The sequence below is a fragment of the Gadus macrocephalus genome, chromosome 10 (genome assembly GCF_031168955.1).
Source record: "Gadus macrocephalus chromosome 10, ASM3116895v1".
NCBI classification, from domain to species: Eukaryota; Metazoa; Chordata; class Actinopteri; order Gadiformes; family Gadidae; genus Gadus; species Gadus macrocephalus.
In genome coordinates, this window is record NC_082391.1 from 23,594,748 (window position 1) to 23,615,517 (window position 20,770).

General features: G+C 53.7%; 2 protein-coding genes across 5 annotated transcripts; one reads left to right on the forward strand and one right to left on the reverse strand.

Annotated features, from left to right (window-relative positions):
• Positions 1-11: 11 nt before the first annotated feature.
• Positions 12-1,172, reverse strand: LOC132466249 (SLC35A4 upstream open reading frame protein). The gene is made up of 3 exons (XM_060063343.1): positions 974-1,172; positions 655-753; positions 12-376 (listed from the first exon to the last, which is right to left on the reverse strand). The coding sequence occupies exons 1-3, from the start codon at positions 986-988 to the stop codon at positions 179-181; spliced, it is 312 nt and encodes a 103-aa protein (XP_059919326.1). The 5' UTR covers positions 989-1,172; the 3' UTR covers positions 12-178.
• Positions 1,173-1,470: 298 nt separating this feature from the next.
• Positions 1,471-20,630, forward strand: hmgxb3 (HMG box domain containing 3). Of its 4 annotated transcripts, none has more exons than XM_060063335.1 (20): positions 1,471-1,906; positions 2,183-2,351; positions 2,591-2,765; positions 3,221-3,772; positions 4,181-4,288; positions 4,389-4,523; positions 4,654-4,889; positions 5,191-5,300; positions 5,386-5,481; positions 5,738-5,829; positions 5,926-6,024; positions 6,347-6,487; positions 9,074-9,387; positions 9,830-9,957; positions 12,089-12,331; positions 15,933-16,117; positions 16,782-17,004; positions 18,666-18,798; positions 19,027-19,145; positions 19,560-20,630. In XM_060063335.1, the coding sequence occupies exons 1-20, from the start codon at positions 1,903-1,905 to the stop codon at positions 19,823-19,825; spliced, it is 3,528 nt and encodes a 1,175-aa protein (XP_059919318.1). In that variant the 5' UTR covers positions 1,471-1,902; the 3' UTR covers positions 19,826-20,630. The 4 variants fall into 4 exon arrangements, with proteins under 4 accessions (XP_059919318.1, XP_059919319.1, XP_059919320.1 ...); XM_060063336.1 differs by having other exon boundaries at positions 1,471-1,858; XM_060063337.1 differs by having other exon boundaries at positions 1,471-1,717.
• The last annotated feature ends 140 nt before the right edge of the window (positions 20,631-20,770 follow it).

Genomic DNA, 20,770 nt, shown 5'->3' on the forward strand with positions numbered 1-20,770 from the left:
CAGACAAAAAGTAAGGTAATTTGCTTTGATTCCCAGATGCAGTAACATAATATCCATTTCCCAGTTTAACCAGTAGCGTTGGAATTCTATTTTCTGTCCCACGAGTCACTGGAAAGCCAGCAGCAGCTGGGACCAATCCCGTGCCCCGATCTCACAGTCGGACAGCTGTCAATCCTGTTTACTTGGGTCCTTTCTTCAGATTGTTTAAATAGTCTTTGACAGTCTGCTCAATGTTTGGCACTTGATAGCTCTGTGCTGCGAAAATGCCAGTCATGGTTCCCAGCACTACTCCCAAGATAGCCGAGGACCGTAGCTTGGCCACCACGTAACCCGCCAGAAAGCCCTTCAGGAAGGGGGAACCCAGCAGAGAGCCGCCCTGGAACAGACACACACAACACAACATAGCATTAAGCCTCATCTATTGAATATGTTGTCAATGCAATACACAGTAATACACACAAAATGCCTTTTTTGGTATGTATTACTTCAGGTCAGTGGATCTCGCATCATAACATGTGTGAGCCCAAGAGTATTATGAAATAGGACTGACCTGAGGACTAAAGAGTAGAATGATATAGGACTAACTTTAGGAATAAAGACCTAAATGAAATAGGACTGACTTGAGGACTAAAGAGCATAATGAAACGAACTTACCTGAGGGATCCCTACGGACACCTCGTCCTCCACACGCCTCTGGATCTCCTCCAGCTGGTTCTTCAGGTGGTTCAGATCCTTTAACTGGGACAGAGGGTCCTGAAATAAATTGGGCAGAAATTTATTTTCCACCGAATGATGATTTCCGGTTCTTCATAAAGCACCGAGGCCATCTGTCTGCAAGGGTTATAGTGTTGTTGAACTCAATTTGCTTTAACATTTAGAACAGATCCATTATTCTTAATGATGGTGCCATATGTGTTAGGCATTGCACACAAAACCTAACTTTTAACTCAACATGATCGCAAACTTTGCTCACCTTGTCACCCGCCATTTTGCTCACGGTGATGATATCTTGGCTCGACTATATATCCTGGAATGGACTATGTTGTGATCGACTACCTTTGCCTGGCAGAGAAAGACCTAAAACGTTCAATGATATCTAAAGTAACTCGATGCTATGTTGTATTATGAGTACATAAATAAAATACAATTCGCTTCCGGAAGAGTTAGCCGAATGGTATAGGCTCCCCCGAGGTAAACACAATAACTTCCGTCCATTCAAATAGTTTCACGTAGGCGGGGAGAGTATCCTGAATTGTACCGTTATTTAAGTCTACCGCAAAGCAACTTCCGGTCCCTTACTTCCTATGAGCCGTACAGTTAATAATCCCCGGATCGAGAAGAATAAGAATATTACAATAACCACCGCAACAAATGATAATGAAGATAAATATGGATTATGTTTCTTTAGGTATAACTTGACTAAGCTTTATCTGTAACAGAAACGGATATCCTTCGATCAAAAGTCCCACCCTCTCTTTCTTCACTGAACCCATGTAACTGAATGTCCCGCCCTCTCTCTCGCCAATAACGCACATTTGAGGCATCCCCACCGAGGCGTTCTGTCGTGAGTCGGGAACTATATTACTTTTCACGTGTCAAAAACGTCCGCTGCCATTGGTGTTGCTCTGGTTTATTTCAATTCCTGGTTGGTTGAAGGCCATAGCAACAAAGCGCCATGTTTCCCTCAAGGGGAGGATAAACTAAGCTAATTTACTGGGTACTTATGAATCAAATGTTCGCGATTTAACGGCGATTATAGATGCATCGTAATAACGCATATGGTCGATGCAATGCAACACCGCCGTGGTGGCGATCGCATGTTGTTGAGGGCCGTTTGCAAATCGTTGGGTAAACAGAGGTAAGGCTGCAATAAGAAGACTCCTCATTGGATAATAATCGAGTATGAGTGAGTATAAAAGCTCACCAACACGCCTAAATTTGACTAACAAGGAAGGACTTAAAAGTTTGGATAGGTTGATGCACCTGCAGCTTTCTGCACAGCATTTAAACACATTGCATGTCTTTATAAAATGGACTTAAAATGCATAAGAAATCCCAATGCAAATGTGATACCTGCTCTGTGTTTGATTATTGCATTAATTGTATTGTTTGCATTACTTAAAAGTACGATATGTAACCTGAACCAAACACGCCTAAATAAAATGATGCACATCTTATAAAGCGGACCTGCCGGTCGAGGAGGATATGGACGCCTCGGAAACGGTGCAGTTGTATGAGGATGTGAACACGGAGGTGGTGGAGAGCTGTTACACTCTGCAGGAAGTTGCATCCCCTAAAAAGAGAAAAAGTAAAGCACAGGAAGACATTCATGATAAACCCAAGAAGCCAAGGTAGTCTCCCCCCTGACAGTCTTTACTATTACCCTATATAACAATATACTTTTATATTTGTATTGTGCCTTTAAAAATATTCAGACACTTTACAGCAAGGCAAAACGACCTTCTAAAATTGAATTATGGATACCATTATGAATGAATATCTGACACCAAATTAATACGTAATGATTGAAAAAAGGTGAACAACCCACTTGATGATTCCTGTTGTTTTCCTCCTTCTCCTCTGCATCCAGGTCTGCCTACCTGCTCTACTACTTTGACTTCCACCAGGTGATCCAGCTGGAGAGCCCTAACCTGCCCCAGTCGGAGATTAACAAGCGCATCAGCGAGAGCTGGAAGAGGCTGAATGTGGCGGAGAAGGGCTACTACCTGGAGAAGGCCAAGCTGGAGAGAGATGGCGTGGACACAGTGAGTTAGGGCCAGGCGCCGCAGAGCGCTTCACCTTCAGCAGGAACCTATGTTTCTGGTCTGGTGACAGTGGTAGTAGCTAGGGAGGTAGAGCGGGTTGACTTGTAACCGTTAGGTTGCTGGTTGGATCCCCGGCTCCTCCTAGCCTCTGAGTTGGGAGGTGTCCCTGAGCGAGACGCCTCACCCTGACTGCTCCCGACGCGCTGGCTGTCGCGCTGCGTGGTCGACTCCACCGTCGGGGTGTGAATGTGGAAATGAATGGTTGTAAGTTGCTTTGGATAAAAGCAAAATCCCCTAAATGTAAATGTCTTGGTGGTCAATGGTTGGTAAATAGTCTTTTCAGAAATGGCAAGACCATCCTGCATGGTTTCAAACCCTCGTATTTGCAGCGTGTTGTAACAGTGAAACTACTGCGATTGTTACTCCACCCTTGCATGTTTGTTCATCTCCCCCAGTCCTCAGTCACCTCCACCCAGGACCTCTCTGGATTCCGCAAGATCCTCCCCAGGGCCAACTACGTCCTCATGTCCAAAGAATCCCCCTCTGGTCCCCAGGCAGTGGGGGGGTCCCTCCCCCCAGAACCTGCCCCCCTGGAGTCTCTGGAGCCCCCGGTCCCCGAGGGGACGTCCTCCGTACCCCTTCCCCCAGACACCCAGCACCCCGCCCTGGCCCTGGACAGCGAGGGGGAGTTTTCCGAGCAGTGCATCGCCATCGGGGGGCTGGCGGAGGAGGCGGCCTCCATGACTGAAACCACCGCGGCCCTCCAGGGGATCCTCCCCCCGTCCGCCTCCTGCCCCCCCTGGGCCCCGGAGCCCCTGGAGTCCCGGGCCGCCCCCTCCCCGTGTCCGGACAGCTGTGGGGTGCTGCTGGACGCAGGCGCCCCCACCAACCCCGCCGTCAGCGTCTATAGCGTCGTGAACTCCAAACCGGGGGATTCTGTGGGCGGGGCTGAGATGCAGCCGATGAGGCAGGACATAGCGCAGGTGGTCTCCATCTTACCTGCCCAGGTGAGACCGGACATTTGTCTGTTCAGCCTCAAGTCTGTTGTTGACACTTTTCAGTAGAGTAATTGCCTTCCGCTTACTCCCAAATTCCCCATCTGGGATAAATGAACGACCTCTTATCGTACCTGCCTTCTTACTAACGTTTAGTGGGTTAGATGTCTCTCCCATAAGGAGCCATGTCCGCCATGTCCTGATGTCATCACACTCACTGGGAAGCCTGTGGCCCTGGAGGCAGAGCGGGTGGGCTGCTAACCGGAAGGTTGCTAGGTCGGTCCCCGGCTCGAGGTGTTGAGGTGTCCCTGAGCGAGGCCACTCACCCTCAGCCACTGATCCCGACGAGCCGGCGGCCACCTCGCCGTGGGGGGCTCCGCCTGCTCGTGTGCCTTTACCATTTAGTCCCTCTGTCTCCAGAACCGGGTGGAGCCCAAGTCTGCGGCCGCTGTCAACTCCGTCAGCCACGTGATGATGGTGTCCGTGGGCGCCGGGCTCAACCCTAACACAAAGCCTTCGTATATAATGGTAACATTGACATCACATCGACTCCAATATTACATTGTGCTCACAGGTGTAGAAGTTTCTATCGGTGGTGCTGAACTGAAGGTTTGCTGTCTCTGTGCAGGCGGTGAAGACCTATACCAGGAGGGGGCGTGGCCGGTGCCTGGCGCCTGGCTGTGCCTTCGTCTACGTGACCCGCCACAAACCGCCCTTCTGCCCAGAGTGTGGCAACCATCTAGGGGGCAAATGGGTACCTGCTGTACGTCTATATTAATATCCATCCATAAACACTTTGCTCGAATCAAATGGAAACATGAATCAGCATCTCCTTTTAATAAAGTACACGTTTTATTAATCCGTTTGCGTCCATTTCCCTTTGTGGTGAACAGGCTAAGAAAACCGCGAAGCAATCGAAGCAATTCAACCAGAAAGCTGAGATCAGCTCTAGTGACGGCTGTCAACCCACGCTGTCTGCTGCTGACGACGGGCACTCGACCAGCGGCCCTGAGGACACGAAGCACGGCCGGGGCGAAGGCCAGAGGAAGCAGGGCCTCAGCCAGCAGCCTGCAGCCGTGAAGGGAGAACCACTAGAGGGCAGCAGCACCAAAGCACCGCCGCGAGCACGGTTAGTGTTTCCTCCGCTGTAGTGCCTTGTACGCTGCTTACTATTACTTTGTAGTTGGCCTCCATCTTATTTTTGCAACACTTGATAATGTATGGAAACTTGACTCTGCTTCATTCAGCTATTCAGCTAATTCGAATGCTCACATTTCTCGGTTTTGATTGAAATTTGGAAGGCCGAACTGTCCATTATTGTTTGGTCAAAGCATTTGCTTTGGATGGCCTATCAGTTGGAGTTACATATTTTAAAGGATTTATCAGTGACCTTTAAACGTATCCTTTTTTGTCTTCTTGTCAATGAGTAGACAATTGAAACCAACTGCCAAAGGCATTACGGTCAAAGGTCACGATAAAAGTCACGTGACCATAAAGAAGAGACCAGTCAGGCACATCCTGCCAGCCTACTGCACCAGTGGTGAGCCCTGCCACAACATAACTCAACCCAGTGTACCTAACCCTCCGCAGAAAAGTCCATTAAACCCATGTTCCATCTGCCCCAGTTATTCCGTCTGTAGGCCGCGCTGTGCTCCAGTTCATAACGGTTCCTCCAGACAAGGGAAGAGTCACCTGCAACAACCCCAAATCTGTCCCCACAGGTACTGTACCTCTGTTAATGCTTTTGTACTTTGATGCATATCACACGGGTCCTACACAGCTTAGAAACTACTGGCGAGAGTGCAGAGTAGCCATAGCAACCTGGGACGGTTAGCAATGTTTATTTGTTGTTATTGGAGGTTGGGCCAACCGTCACAGTCGTCACATGTCACAGTAAGGATTAATCAATACTTTGGTAGCGGGACGACTTCAAAAGTCTCTGTCCTCAAATAACTCGGCATCCCCTGTTCTTGCCAGTCCCCGGTCAGAGCATGTCCGGTCTCAAACCCAGTACCCTGAAGCAGCTGGGCCACATCGTCCCGGCAACAGCAGCTGGAGCCCCGGTGCAGGTAGGCCCTCCAGGACCCCTGAACACACGGTACAGCCGAGACAGCCATCGCACCCCTCTCCTCCGGCTGACCCCCTCCCTGCCTCTGCCCCCCCAGAGCCCCGCCGCGCCCCGCCCAGGGAGCCAGTACGTCGCCTCGCTGGACTCCAACATCCTGTCGGTCGTGCCCTTCAAGCAGAACTCCGTCTCCAGCTTCGTCAGTACCACTCTCATCATCATCATGGAACACCTTGACCCGGTCCCATTAGGGCTCCTTTGAACAGGCTTTCTAGGAGGGGATCTTTGATGAGTTAGATCCACCGTGGTTAGATCTGGTTAGATCCACCGTGGCTGCTGGGGTCGACCCCCAGCTGAATGGATCTGGGTTTGAACGCAGCCAAGCGGACCCTACAACCCACGATATAGTCTTTCCTCATGGATTATTTGTACCCTCCTACACTACACCAGTCCCATTGGGTGAGGGCGTCTGCTGAAGAACGTGACGTAGACCTGTGCTTTGCGTTCAATTCCCTCCCCAGGACCTGGGTCTGTCGACGGCGCGGGGGCGCGGCCGCTGTAAGAACCCCGCCTGCAACTACGTGTACAAGAACCGGCACAAGCCGGCCGACTGCCCCACGTGTGGGTGGGAGCTGACCCGCAAGAGCAGCAAGGGGGCCAAGGTAGGAGGGCCTCTCCGAGGGGGCCAAGGTAGGAGGGTTAGGGTTAGGGGCCAAGGTAGGAGGGTTAGGGTTAGGGGCCAAGGTAGGAGGGTTAGGGTTAGGGGCCGAGGTAGGGGGGCCCCTCTGGAGGCTCTGACGGGTGACTCCTGCCAGCCCCAGGAGGTTTACTGGGGCTGGGTGGAGGATTACCATCCTTATTACTGATCAGCTTCTCTTTTTTTATTGCTGCAATTTGTACCCCAAGGTCACATGGCATGAACTCCCTTCTATTATATACCTCCCTATATTCCCTTCTGTATTCCAAAATCTTATTTTCACCATACATTTTAGCCTTTGATTAAATTATAAAAAAAAGTTTCTCCCTTTTCTAAGGCTCCAGTTTCTCCAGCTCCCAGTTAATTAAACAGCTGCCTCAGGACATGTTGTTTCAGACATCTTCTGAATTCTTGCGTGAGAGGTCGGGCTGTGCAAGATAACATCTGTAGTTGTCATACATTTCCAAGTTGATTTACTGTGAGGGCTGAAACATTTAGCATATTGTCAATGTGGGAGCAGCTGCAAATGTAATCCAATTTTTCCATAAAAAAGGAAGCATCCAGAAATCCCCTTTTTTTAAATATACATATGTATTTAATGTTATTTAATTAAGTGCTCAATCAGCCTGGATTGAGGTATTTTTGCTTTTGCATATTTATAAAAAAAAAAGTATGGTGTCTATTCATGCCTTTATGGACAGGAGAGTGCAGAGAGACATGGAAGTGGATTACAAGACACTAACTTACTTATTGTAAGTCACGTGATAAAGCAGCTGCTGAAGGCCTTGATGTAAAGGGTTAGGGTTAGGGACCACCCTAACCCTAACCCTTAATGTAAAGGGTTAGGGTTAGGGACCACCCTAACCCTAACCCTTTACATTAAGGGTTAGGGTTAGGGACCACCCTAACCCTAACCCTTAATGTAAAGGGTTAGGGTTAGGGACCACCCTAACCCTTTACATTAAGGGTTAGGGTTAGGGACCACCCTAACCCTTTACATTAAGGGTTAGGGTTAGGGTGGTCCCTAACCCTAACCCTTTACATTAAGGGTTAGGGACCACCCTAACCCTAACCCTTTACATTAAGGGTTAGGGTGGTCCCTAACCCTAACCCTTTACATTAAGGGTTAGGGTTAGGGACCACCCTAACCCTAACCCTTAATGTAAAGGGTTAGGGTTAGGGACCACCCTAACCCTTTACATTAAGGGTTAGGGTTAGGGACCACCCTAACCCTAACCCTTAATGTAAAGGGTTAGGGTTAGGGTGGTCCCTAACCCTAACCCTTAATGTAAAGGGTTAGGGTTAGGGACCACCCTAACCCTTAATGTAAAGGGTTAGGGTTAGGGACAACCCTAACCCTAACCCTTAATGTAAAGGGTTAGGGTTAGGGACCACCCTAACCCTTAATGTAAAGGGTTTGGGTTAGGGACCACCCTAACCTAAAGACAGACAATCTAATGGGAGAGGTCGGGGTCGAACCTGGGTCGCTACGAGGCGCTCCCCCCCCCCCCACAGTGAGCCCTCAGTGGGTCGACCCACCTCCCCCCCACAGTGAGCCCTCAGTGGGTCGACCCACCTCCCCCCCACAGTGAGCCCTCAGTGGGTCGACCCACCTCCCCCCCCCCCACAGTGAGCCCTCAGTGGGTCGACCCACCTCCCCCCCCCCCACAGTGAGCCCTCAGTGGGTCGACCCACCTCCCCCTTAGTGGGTCGACCCACCTCGCCGCAGCCCCCCCCTAGCGCCCCACCCTGAAGGCTCTGTCCCCCCCCCCCCCTAGCGCCCCACCCTGAAGGCTCTGTCCCCCCCCCCCCTTAGCGCCCCACCCTGAAGGCTCTGTCCCCCCCCCCCCCCTAGAGCCCCACCCTGAAGGCTCTGTCCTCCCCCCCCTCCCTAGAGCCCCACCCTGAAGGCTCTGTCCTCCCCCCCCCTCCCTAGAGCCCCACCCTGAAGGCTCTGTCCCCCCCCCCCCCTAGAGCCCCACCCTGAAGGCTCTGTCCCCCCCCCCTCCCTAGAGCCCCACCCTGAAGGCTCTGTCCCCCCCCCCCCCTAGAGCCCCACCCTGAAGGCTCTGTCGTTGTCCCCCCCTAGAGCCCCACCCTGAAGGCTCTGTCCCCCCCCCCCCCCTAGCGCCCCACCCTGAAGGCTCTGCCCCCCCCCTCCCTAGAGCCCCACCCTGAAGGCTCTGTCCCCCGTCCCCCCCTAGAGCCCCACCCTGAAGGCTCTGCCCCCCCCCTCCCTAGAGCCCTACCCTGAAGGCTCTGTCCCGTCCCCCCTAGAGCCCCACCCTGAAGGCTCTGTCCCCCCCCCCCCCTCCCTAGAGCCCCACCCTGAAGGCTCTGCCCCCCCCTCCCTAGAGCCCCACCCTGAAGGCTCTGTCCCGTCCCCCCTAGCGCCCCACCCTGAAGGCTCTGTCCCCCCCCCCCCCCCCTCCCTAGAGCCCCACCCTGAAGGCTCTGTCCCCCCCCCCCCCCCTCCCTAGAGCCCCACCCTGAAGGCTCTGTCCCCCCCCCCCCCCTAGAGCCCCACCCTGAAGGCTCTGTCCCCCCCCAGGCCGCCCCGCTGCTGGACCCCTACCGGCCCCTCAGCCCCGCCCAGAGGGAGCTCCAGCGCCGCTCCACTCTGCTGCTGCTCCGGCGCGCGCTGCAGATCCCCGAGGGCGAGGCGGAGCTCCAGGACGTGCTGGCCCTCATCCAGGACCTCAACGGGGCCACGGTGGAGCTGCCCCCATCGGGGCAGCAGGGCGGGGCCCGAGGCGACCCGGGGGAGGGGGCCGCCCCGCCGCGCTCCGGCTGGCCGCGCTACTTCGAGTCGGCCGCCGTCCACTGCGGCCTCTGCCAGTACCCGCTCTTCAAGGGGGGCCAGAGGTGAGCGTCACGCTGGGGGGGGGGCACCTCGCTGGCCGCCTTGTTTCTAGCAGCTTGGTCGGCTGCAGGTCAGGAGGTCGAGCAGGCCGTCTTCTTCCACCGCCTTACACCCTCTGACTGACCAGCTCTGGGGGGGGGGGGGGGGGGGGGGGTCCCATAAGACACAGGGGGGGGGGGGGGGGGTCCCATAAGACACAGGGGGGGGGGGGGTCCCATAAGACACAGGGGTGCCCTCTGCTGCTCTCTCTTACTCGGGTTTCTGCGGTTCTGCTAAGGACCACGTCTAAGGTCATTACGTGTGTGTGTGTGTGTGTGTGTGTGTGTGTGTGTGTGTGTGTGTGTGTGTGTGTGTGTGTGTGTGTGTGTGTGTGTGTGTGTGTGTGTGTGTGTGTGTGTGTGTGTGTGTGTGTGTGTGTGTGTGTGTGTGTGTGTGCGCGTGCAGCACCGTGGCAGGACAGGAGGACTGCTGGCTGCTCACCGGGACGTTGATCCAGACGGCGTCTCTGCAGCTGAAAGTCTGTCTGAACACGCAGTGTCTGGCGCTGCACAGCTTCACGGACATCCACCCAGGTACTACCATAGTACTACCATAGTACTGCCATAGTACTGCCATAGTACTGCCATAGTACTACCATAGTACTGCCATAGTACTACCATAGTACTACCATAGTACTGCCATAGTACTGCCATAGTACTGCCATAGTACTGCCATAGTACTGCCATAGTACTACCATAGTACTACCATAGTACTACCATAGAACAGACACTATGAACCCAGGTACCGGCACATAGTACTACCATAGTACTACCATAGTACTACCATAGTACTGCCATAGTACTACCATAGTACTACCATAGTACTACCATAGTACTGCCATAGTACTACCATAGTACTGCCATAGTACTGCCATAGTACTGCCATAGTACTGCCATAGTACTACCATAGTACTGCCATAGTACTGCCATAGTACTACCATAGTACTGCCATAGTACTACCATAGTACTGCCATAGTACTGCCATAGTACTGCCATAGTACTACCATAGTACTACCATAGTACTACCATAGAACAGACACTATGAACCCAGGTACCGGCACATAGTACTACCATAGTACTACCATAGTACAGACACTATGAACCCAGGTACCGGCACATAGTACTACCATAGTACTGCCATAGTACTACCATAGTACTACCATAGTACTACCATAGTACTGCCATAGTACTACCATAGTACTACCATAGTACAGACACTATGAACCCAGGTACCGGCACATAGTACTACCATAGTACTACCATAGTACAGACACTATGAACCCAGGTACCGGCACATAGTACTACCATAGTACTACCATAGTACTACCATAGTACAGACACTATGAACCCAGGTACCGGCACATAGTACTACCATAGTACTACCATAGTACTACCATAGAACAGACACTATGAACCCAGGTACCGGCACATAGTACTACCATAGTACTACCATAGTACTACCATAGTACTGCCATAGTACAGACACTATGAACCCAGGTACCGGCCCATAGTACTACCATAGTACTACCATAGTACTACCATAGTACTACCATAGTACAGACACTATGAACCCAGGTACCGGCACATAGTACTACCATAGTACTACCATAGTACTACCATAGAACAGACACTATGAACCCACGGTACCGCTCCATAGTACTACCATAGTACTACCATAGTACAGACACTATGAACCCAGGTACCGGCACATAGTACTACCATAGTACTACCATAGTACAGACACTATGAACCCAGGTACCGGCACATAGTACTACCATAGTACTACCATAGAACAGACACTATGAACCCACGGTACCGCTCCATAGTACTACCATAGAACAGACACTATGATCCCTGGTACTGGTCCATAGCTACCTTCTGATCCCTGGTACAGGTCCATAGCTACCTTCTGATCCCTGGTACAGGTCCATAGCTACCTTCTGATCCCTGGTACAGGTCCATAGCTACCTTCTGATCCCTGGTACAGGTCCATAGCTACCTTCTGAACCCGGGTACAGGTCCATAGCTACCTTCTGATCCCTGGTACAGGTCCATAGCTACCTTCTGATCCCGGGTACAGGTCCATAGCTACCTTCTGATCCCTGGTACAGGTCCATAGCTACCTTCTGATCCCGGGTACAGGTCCATAGCTACCTTCTGATCCCTGGTACAGGTCCATAGCTACCTTCTGATCCCGGGTACAGGTCCATAGCTACCTTCTGAACCCGGGTACAGGTCCATAGCTACCTTCTGAACCCGGGTACAGGTCCATAGCTACCTTCTGAACCCGGGTACAGGTCCATAGCTACCTTCTGAACCCCATCCACCCCGTTAAATCCACCTCTTAAAGCGTCTCCCTCTTATGTGATTGACGCAACAGGAAACGAGGCGTAACTCCGCCCCTTTCAGATTTTGGTTTCCTGCCGAGCCTCTACCGTCCCCGCCCCCCCCAGATGTGCTGCTATAACATAGTATGCATGCTGATTCCGAGATAATTAAGTATCTATACATCTAGCAGGCCACATTGAGACCTGTTTATGATTACACTTTGGTAAGACGATAAATGTGTTTCAACCTCTTCACTATCTGAGTGAAACTAAAGTTTGGGATGTCACCAGTCGACATGTTTCATCTTGAGCGTGCGTTTTGTGTCCTCTGACGACAGGTTTGTTCAACATCGGCAACACGCTGCTGGTGAGTCTGGACCTGTTCCTGAAGATGAGGGATGAGATCCACCTGGGTCAGCACCCGTCAGACGCTGCTGCCACCGTCCTGGACCACATCCACCGTCACCCTGGTAACGGCCGGGAGCTCCGCTCTCAGACCCCTGTCTGGGACATTTCCCCTCCTTCCCATCTTCTACTGGATCTCTACCGGGGCGGGACTTATTCTGATCCCCCGTCTTCTAGTCTAAATGTGTAAATTGACATGCCGCTAAAATGATCCAATGTGAGGTTTGAAACTCCAATGATCCTGAATTGGAGTGTTTAGAATGGGATTTAGAATTATTTGGCAGATCGTGATATATATGGATAATGTGGAGAATTCCTCATAATTATTAGTTAAAATAAGTGTTTGCATCTAATCTCCCGAATTCTACCTCCTTGTTCTGTACATGAATGCAAGGTAGGTTTCCATCCTCTCCCTTTCTCCCCATTTATTTGCCCATTGGTTTGGTGTGACCTCAGTCCTGATACCGTCCTCCTGTCTCTCTGTCTCTTCCTCAGTCCTGATACCGTCCTCCTGTCTCTCTGTCTCTTCCTCAGTCCTGATACCGTCCTCCTGTCTCTCTGTCTCTTCCTCTGTCTCTGATACCGTCCTCCTGTCTCTCTCTCTCTTCCTCTGTCTCTGATACCGTCCTCCTGTCTCTCTGTCTCTTCCTCAGTCCTGATACCGTCCTCCTGTCTCTCTGTCTCTTCCTCAGTCCTGATACCGTCCTCCTGTCTCTCTGTCTCTTCCTCAGTCCTGATACCGTCCTCCTGTCTCTCTGTCTCTTCCTCTGTCTCTGATACCGTCCTCCTGTCTCTCTGTCTCTTCCTCGGTCCTGATACCGTCCTCCTGTCTCTCTGTCTCTTCCTCTGTCTCTGATACCGTCCTCCTGTCTCTCTCTCTCTTCCTCTGTCTCTGATACCGTCCTCCTGTCTCTCTGTCTCTTCCTCTGTCTCTGATACCGTCCTCCTGTCTCTCTGTCTCTTCCTCTGTCTCTGATACCGTCCTCCTGTCTCTCTGTCTCTTCCTCTGTCCTGATACCGTCCTCCTGTCTCTCTGTCTCTTCCTCAGTCCTGATACCGTCCTCCTGTCTCTCTGTCTCTTCCTCTGTCTCTGATACCGTCCTCCTGTCTCTCTCTCTCTTCCTCTGTCTCTGATACCGTCCTCCTGTCTCTCTGTCTCTTCCTCAGTCCTGATACCGTCCTCCTGTCTCTCTGTCTCTTCCTCAGTCCTGATACCGTCCTCCTGTCTCTCTGTCTCTTCCTCGGTCCTGATACCGTCCTCCTGTCTCTCTGTCTCTTCCTCTGTCTCTGATACCGTCCTCCTGTCTCTCTCTCTCTTCCTCTGTCTCTGATACCGTCCTCCTGTCTCTCTGTCTCTTCCTCTGTCTCTGATACCGTCCTCCTGTCTCTCTGTCTCTTCCTCTGTCTCTGATACCGTCCTCCTGTCTCTCTGTCTCTTCCTCTGTCCTGATACCGTCCTCCTGTCTCTCTGTCTCTTCCTCTGTCTCTGATACCGTCCTCCTGTCTCTCTCTCTCTTCCTCTGTCTCTGATACCGTCCTCCTGTCTCTCTGTCTCTTCCTCGGTCCTGATACCGTCCTCCTGTCTCTCTGTCTCTTCCTCTGTCTCTGATACCGTCCTCCTGTCTCTCTCTCTCTTCCTCTGTCTCTGATACCGTCCTCCTGTCTCTCTGTCTCTTCCTCTGTCTCTGATACCGTCCTCCTGTCTCTCTGTCTCTTCCTCTGTCTCTGATACCGTCCTCCTGTCTCTCTGTCTCTTCCTCTGTCCTGATACCGTCCTCCTGTCTCTCTGTCTCTTCCTCTGTCTCTGATACCGTCCTCCTGTCTCTCTCTCTCTTCCTCTGTCTCTGATACCGTCCTCCTGTCTCTCTGTCTCTTCCTCGGTCCTGATACCGTCCTCCTGTCTCTGTCTCTTCCTCTGTCTCTGATACCGTCCTCCTGTCTCTCTGTCTCTTCCTCTGTCTCTGATACCGTCCTCCTGTCTCTCTGTCTCTTCCTCTGTCTCTGATACCGTCCTCCTGTCTCTCTGTCTCTTCCTCTGTCTCTGATACCGTCCTCCTGTCTCTCTCTCTCTTCCTCTGTCTCTGATACCGTCCTCCTGTCTCTCTGTCTCTTCCTCTGTCTCTGATACCGTCCTCCTGTCTCTCTGTCTCTTCCTCTGTCTCTGATACCGTCCTCCTGTCTCTCTGTCTCTTCCTCTGTCTCTGATACCGTCCTCCTGTCTCTCTGTCTCTTCCTCTGTCTCTGATACCGTCCTCCTGTCTCTCTGTCTCTTCCTCTGTCTCTGATACCGTCCTCCTGTCTCTCTCTCTCTTCCTCTGTCTCTGATACCGTCCTCCTGTCTCTCTGTCTCTTCCTCTGTCTCTGATACCGTCCTCCTGTCTCTCTCTCTCTTCCTCTGTCTCTGATACCGTCCTCCTGTCTCTCTGTCTCTTCCTCTGTCTCTGATACCGTCCTCCTGTCTCTCTCTCTCTTCCTCTGTCTCTGATACCGTCCTCCTGTCTCTCTCTCTCTTCCTCTGTCTCTGATACCGTCCTCCTGTCTCTCTGTCTCTTCCTCTGTCTCTGATACCGTCCTCCTGTCTCTCTGTCTCTTCCTCTGTCTCTGAAACCGTCCTCCTGTCTCTCTCTCTCTTCCTCTGTCTCTGATACCGTCCTCCTGTCTCTCTCTCTCTTCCTCTGTCTCTGATACCGTCCTCCTGTCTCTCTGTCTCTTCCTCTGTCTCTGATACCGTCCTCCTGTCTCTCTGTCTCTTCCTCTGTCTCTGATACCGTCCTCCTGTCTCTCTCTCTCTTCCTCTGTCTCTGATACCGTCCTCCTGTCTCTCTGTCTCTTCCTCTGTCTCTGATACCGTCCTCCTGTCTCTCTCTCTCTTCCTCTGTCTCTGATACCGTCCTCCTGTCTCTCTGTCTCTTCCTCTGTCTCTGATACCGTCCTCCTGTCTCTCTGTCTCTTCCTCTGTCTCTGATACCGTCCTCCTGTCTCTCTCTCTCTTCCTCTGTCTCTGATACCGTCCTCCTGTCTCTCTCTCTCTTCCTCTGTCTCTGATACCGTCCTCCTGTCTCTCTGTCTCTTCCTCTGTCTCTGATACCGTCCTCCTGTCTCTCTGTCTCTTCCTCTGTCTCTGATACCGTCCTCCTGTCTCTCTGTCTCTTCCTCTGTCTCTGATACCGTCCTCCTGTCTCTCTGTCTCTTCCTCTGTCTCTGATACCGTCCTCCTGTCTCTCTCTCTCTTCCTCTGTCTCTGATACCGTCCTCCTGTCTCTCTGTCTCTTCCTCTGTCTCTGATACCGTCCTCCTGTCTCTCTGTCTCTTCCTCTGTCTCTGATACCGTCCTCCTGTCTCTCTGTCTCTTCCTCTGTCTCTGAAACCGTCCTCCTGTCTCTCTCTCTCTTCCTCTGTCTCTGATACCGTCCTCCTGTCTCTCTCTCTCTTCCTCTGTCTCTGATACCGTCCTCCTGTCTCTCTCTCTCTTCCTCTGTCTCTGATACCGTCCTCCTGTCTCTCTCTCTCTTCCTCTGTCTCTGATACCGTCCTCCTGTCTCTCTGTCTCTTCCTCTGTCTCTGATACCGTCCTCCTGTCTCTCTGTCTCTGACACCGTCCTTCCACCTGTCCTGATGGGGTTAACCCGACCTCCTGTCTCTGACACCGTCCTTCCACCTGTCCTGATGGGGTTAACCCGTCCTCCCGTCTCTGATATCGTCCTTCCACCTGTCCTGATGGGGTTAACCCGTCCTCCTGTCTCTGATGCCGTCCTCCCGTCTCTCCATCCTCCCCAGTCCACGCCCTGGTCCCGGAGGAGGCGTCCCGGGTGCAGGCCCTGCTGCTGAGCGGCTACTGGGCCTTCGAGAGCCTGACGGTCCGGGACTACAACGACATGATCTGCGGGGTGTGTGGCGTGGCCCCCAAGGTGGAGGTGGCCCAGCGCTTCCCCCACAACGTCCTGGAGCTCCACAACGTGCAGGTAGCAGGCCGGACCCCCGGAGACCCCCACCTGCCCACTCCGGACCTCTCCACCTTTTACAGTCTCAGGTCAAATAGGATAACAAGAAAGTAATGACAATGACCAGAGATCATATTTTAGGGAGTTATTTAGAAGCGGTGACCATTTACATTTATGGCATTTAGCAGACGCTTTTATCCAAAGCGACTTACACCGGTTCATACACACATTCAGCCACAGTGGGCGGAGTCAAACCCAAAGGGCGATAGCCAGCTGGTCTGGAGCAGTCAGGGTGGGGCGTCGCACTCAGGGACACCTCCACACTCAGCTAGGAGGAGCCGGGGATCCAACCAGCAACCGGTTACAAGGAGACCCGCTCTACCTCCTGAGCCAAGGGACCGGACCTCCTGCTATTCGGCATCGCTGCCATGAACCGTTCTTCAAAATCACACCCAGACACTGGCAGAGGACCATTTCAGATTCACAGAGCCTTTGGTTTTCTCTCTTCTTCTCTCTTTAATTCAAGTACTATTTTAATGTGCCGGGACGTACAACACACAATAAGTGTGTACATTAAGTGCCAGGACGTATGCCATAAGTGTGTACATTAAGTGCCAGGACGTATGCCATAAGTGTGTACATTAAGTGCCAGGGTGTACCATAAGCCCGTGATCCCCGCCCTCAGTTCACGTGGCCGGAGACCCCCGGTCCGGACGAGGTCCACGTGGACGACTTCTGGCTGACCATGGAGAGCGAGGCCATCGAGCAGGCGGCCTTCCCCTCGGACATCCCCGTCACGCAGGTGGACGCCTCCATCGTGGCCCCCTTCATCCCCCCACTGATGCGGAGCCCGGCCGTCATCAACACGGAGAAGGACAAGGTCCCCTCCGACACGGCGCCCCCCGCAGGTAGGGAGGGCTGTAACACGCACACGGCGCCCCCCGCAGGTAGGGATGGCTGTAACACGCACACGGCGCCCCCCGCAGGTAGGAGGGCTGTAACACGCACACGGCGCCCCCCGCAGGTAGGGATGGCTGTAACACGCACACGGCGCCCCCCGCAGGTAGGGAGGGCTGTAACACGCACACGGCGCCCCCCGCAGGTAGGGAGGGCTGTAACACGCACACGGCGCCCCCGCAGGTAGGGAGGGCTGTAACACGCACACGGCGCCCCCGCAGGTAGGGAGGGCTGTAACACGCACACGGCGCCCCCCGTAGGTAGGGAGGGCTGTAACACGCACACGGCGCCCCCCGCAGGTAGGGAGGGCTGTAACACGCACACGGCGCCCCCCGCAGGTAGGGAGGGCTGTAACACGCACACCGCGCCCCCTCAGGTAGGGAGGGCTGTAACACGCACACAGCGCCCCCCGCAGGTAGGGAAGGCTGTAACACGCACACCGCGCCCCCTCAGGTAGGGAGGGCATTTGAGCAGCAGTCGGGAAGGGTCTCCACATTGTTCTTATCTCTAAGCCACAGGCGTCTTCTGTCTGACTGCTGCTTGCTTTCCCTCTCTGACTCTGACGCGTCCGGTCGACATGTCGGGTCAACAGGGCCGTGGTGAGAGTCATGTTATTGTCATGTAATTCATTGTAGGTCGTATTTTGTTCTAGTACTTAGTTATGTAGCATCTTATCCTAGCTGTCTGTATACGGGAGTGGGTTAACCTAGTGATTGTTGGTGCTTGGTTCTATGAACATCGTTACTGTACCCACAGAGAAGTATTGTTTCACTCTCTTCTGACAAATGTTCCCTTTGGATAACAGCGTGTGGTGAAGGTAGATGGTGGGGGTGTGCTGCTCTCTCCGGGGGGGGGGGGGGCTGGTTGGGGGTGTTCTGAGGCTGAGCTGCTCTCTCCGGGGGTGGGGGGGTGTTCTGAGGCTGTGCTGCTCTCTCCGGGGGGGGGGGGGGTGTTCTGAGGCTGTGCTGCTCTCTCCGGGGGTGGGGGGGGTGTTCTGAGGCTGTGCTGCTCTCTCCGGGGGGGGGGGGGGGCTGGTTGGGGGTGTTCTGAGGCTGTGCTGCTCTCTCCGGGGGGGGGGGGGCTGGTTGGGGGTGTTCTGAGGCTGTGCTGCTCTCTCCGGGGGGGGGGGGGGCTGGTTGGGGGTGTTCTGAGGCTGTGCTGCTCTCTCCGGGGGGGGGGGGGGGCTGGTTGGGGGTGTTCTGAGGCTGTGCTGCTCTCTCCGGGGGGGGGGGGGGGCTGGTTGGGGGTGTTCTGAGGCTGTGCTGCTCTCTCCGGGGGGGGGGGGTGTTCTGAGGCTGTGCTGCTCTCTCCGGGGGGGGGGGGGGGGCTGGTTGGGGGTGTTCTGAGGCTGTGCTGCTCTCTCCGGGGGGGGGGGGTGTTCTGAGGCTGTGCTGCTCTCTCCGGGGGGGGGGGGGGCTGGTTGGGGGTGTTCTGAGGCTGTGCTGCTCTCTCCGGGGGGGGGGGGGGGCTGGTTGGGGGTGTTCTGAGGCTGTGCTGCTCTCTCCGGGGGGGGGGGGGGGGCTGGTTGGGGGTGTTCTGAGGCTGTGCTGCTCTCTCCGGGGGGGGGGGGGGGCTGGTTGGGGGTGTTCTGAGGCTGTGCTGCTCTCTCCAGGGGGCGCGGCGAGGCTGGTCCGGCTGATCCACGAGGGCCAGCTGAGGCTGGACGCGCTGGAGGATCACTCGGAGGAGGAGCTCCAGGCCATGCTGCGCTGCTGCGGAGAGAGCCCCCCGCCCAGGCCACCAGGGTGGGTGTTGGCACATCCTTTAGTCCTCTGGTTTCATTCTGCTGATCCTGAAGAACAAACTGGGGGTTTATATAGAATCGAACGTGTGTGTGTGTGTGTGTGTGTGTGTGTGTGTGTGTGTGTGTGTGTGTGTGTGTGTGTGTGTGTGTGTGTGTGTGTGTGTGTGTGTGTGTGTGTGTGTGTGTGTGTGTGTGTGTGTGTGTGTGTGTGTGTGTGCGTGCGTATCAGGAGGACCTGCTTGGCTCCCTGCTCTCCCTGTACGCTCACGTCCAGAACGGCCTCTCCACGGCCGCCAGCCGCCCCCCCACCTCACCGCGGGGAAGCTGTCCAAGGTGTGCCCCCACAAGGTAAGGCTAACGCTGCTAGCTAACGCTGCGCTAGCTGACGCTGCGTTCTTCTCCTGACTGCCATTTGCTCCACAGCGTTCCTCGACTAAAGAGCCTTGTTTTATTGGAACAGAATTTGGCCTCTCATTAAAAAGCATCTGAATTATTAATTGGTATTAGGACATTAATGAAGATGTAAGCCCTCTCTAAGGTCCTCCACCATGCCCCCCCCCCCCCCCACCTAGACCCCCTAGTGGGGGGGCTAGGTGGGGGGGGGGGGGGCTAGGTCTCTGTTGTTATGAGACTAGGTCTCTGTTGTTAAACAGATGGGACCACCTCTCTGAGACCCACCTGGTCAATCAAAGGTTAAAACAGTGGGGGGGGGGGGGGGGGGGGGCTGTTGGCCTGTAACCCTAACCCTCCCGCCCCCCCCAGGTGGTGTGCGGCTCCAAGTACCTGGTCCGGGGCGAGACGGCCCGGGACCACGTGGACCTGCTGGTGTCGTCCCGCTACTGGCCGCCGGTCTACGTGACGGAGGCGGCGCGGGCCGTGGCGCTCTGCACCGACCTGCACTACCCCGAGCTGGGGGGCCCAATGTGGGGCCGCAACCAGGGCTGCTTCTCGGACCCGCTGGACAGGCCACAGGTGTGCGCGTGTGTGTGTGTGTGTGTGTGTGTGTGTGTGTGTGTCCAACCTGTTAGTGCTACCAGTAGGCTACCAGTGCTACAGAAGGGTTTGACCCACTGGTTCTTAAATAACCTCTAGATGTAAACAGAAATAAAATACAAACGGACATCCATGTGGAAATGTCCCCATCCTTAAAGAGCGAGTGTTGACGTCCCATCTGGTGGTCTGAGCCTACGTTCACATCATGACGGTCTGAACAGAGGACGCAAAAGTGGCGTCGCGTCTTCGCTTTTTATTCCGCGTTTAGACAAGTGTTTTCGGGAGGAAATCTGCGTTCATACGGTGAAGCAAAAGTGTGGAATTCGATTGGGTATGCATGCCAGGCGGCTAGGTGGTGCTGTGATACACTATCACACAGCACCACCATGTCTGAGCGCATGCGTAGCATCTTCCTTTTTCTCTTATCTGCGCCGCGAAAATCAAACCATAATTACAGATCCTTCTCTGTTCAGTAATAATATCTGTACATATCCTGTACATTTCGTGGAAGACTCCTGTAAGTTTATTAGAGCTGCCAGAGCAGCTTGACGGTCCGACGCATGGAAATAATCCTACATGTTTTTTTATTTCCCTGCAATGTATGTGACGTAAACGCGTACGCGACGTGAGCAGATCTGAGCAGAGTTTTGCGTCTTGGCAGGATAGACGAAACGCTACGGCGGAGCGTATTCAAGTTTTCCACTCTGACGGGGCCTGAATGGTCGATGATTTTCGGCTGTGAATATCAACAGATGTGGGATGTCGTTTAAACCGTCAATAACATAATAAACTGGACCCTTGGAGGGCCCCATTGTTTGAGAAACTGATTCTCTCTCTCTCTCTCTCTCTCTCTGTGTCTCTCTCTCTCTCTCTCTCTCTCTCTCTCTCTCTCTGTCTTTGTCTTTGTCTTTGTCTTGTCTTTGTCTTTGTCTTTGTCTTTGTCTTTGTCTCTGTCTCTGTCTCTGTCTCTGTCTCCCTCT

What these genes read in the sequence shown, in the direction of transcription:
- LOC132466249 (XM_060063343.1), bottom strand. An exon ending in TGTCCGTAGGGATCCCTCAG is followed by an intron (nt 377 to 654) that starts GTAAGTTCGTTT and finishes TGTCTGTTCCAG; the next exon opens with GGCGGCTCTCTGCTGGGTTC.
- hmgxb3 (XM_060063335.1), top strand. An exon ending in CAGCTGGAGCCCCGGTGCAG is followed by an intron (nt 5,830 to 5,925) that starts GTAGGCCCTCCA and finishes CTGCCCCCCCAG; the next exon opens with AGCCCCGCCGCGCCCCGCCC. An exon ending in AGAACTCCGTCTCCAGCTTC is followed by an intron (nt 6,025 to 6,346) that starts GTCAGTACCACT and finishes TTCCCTCCCCAG; the next exon opens with GACCTGGGTCTGTCGACGGC.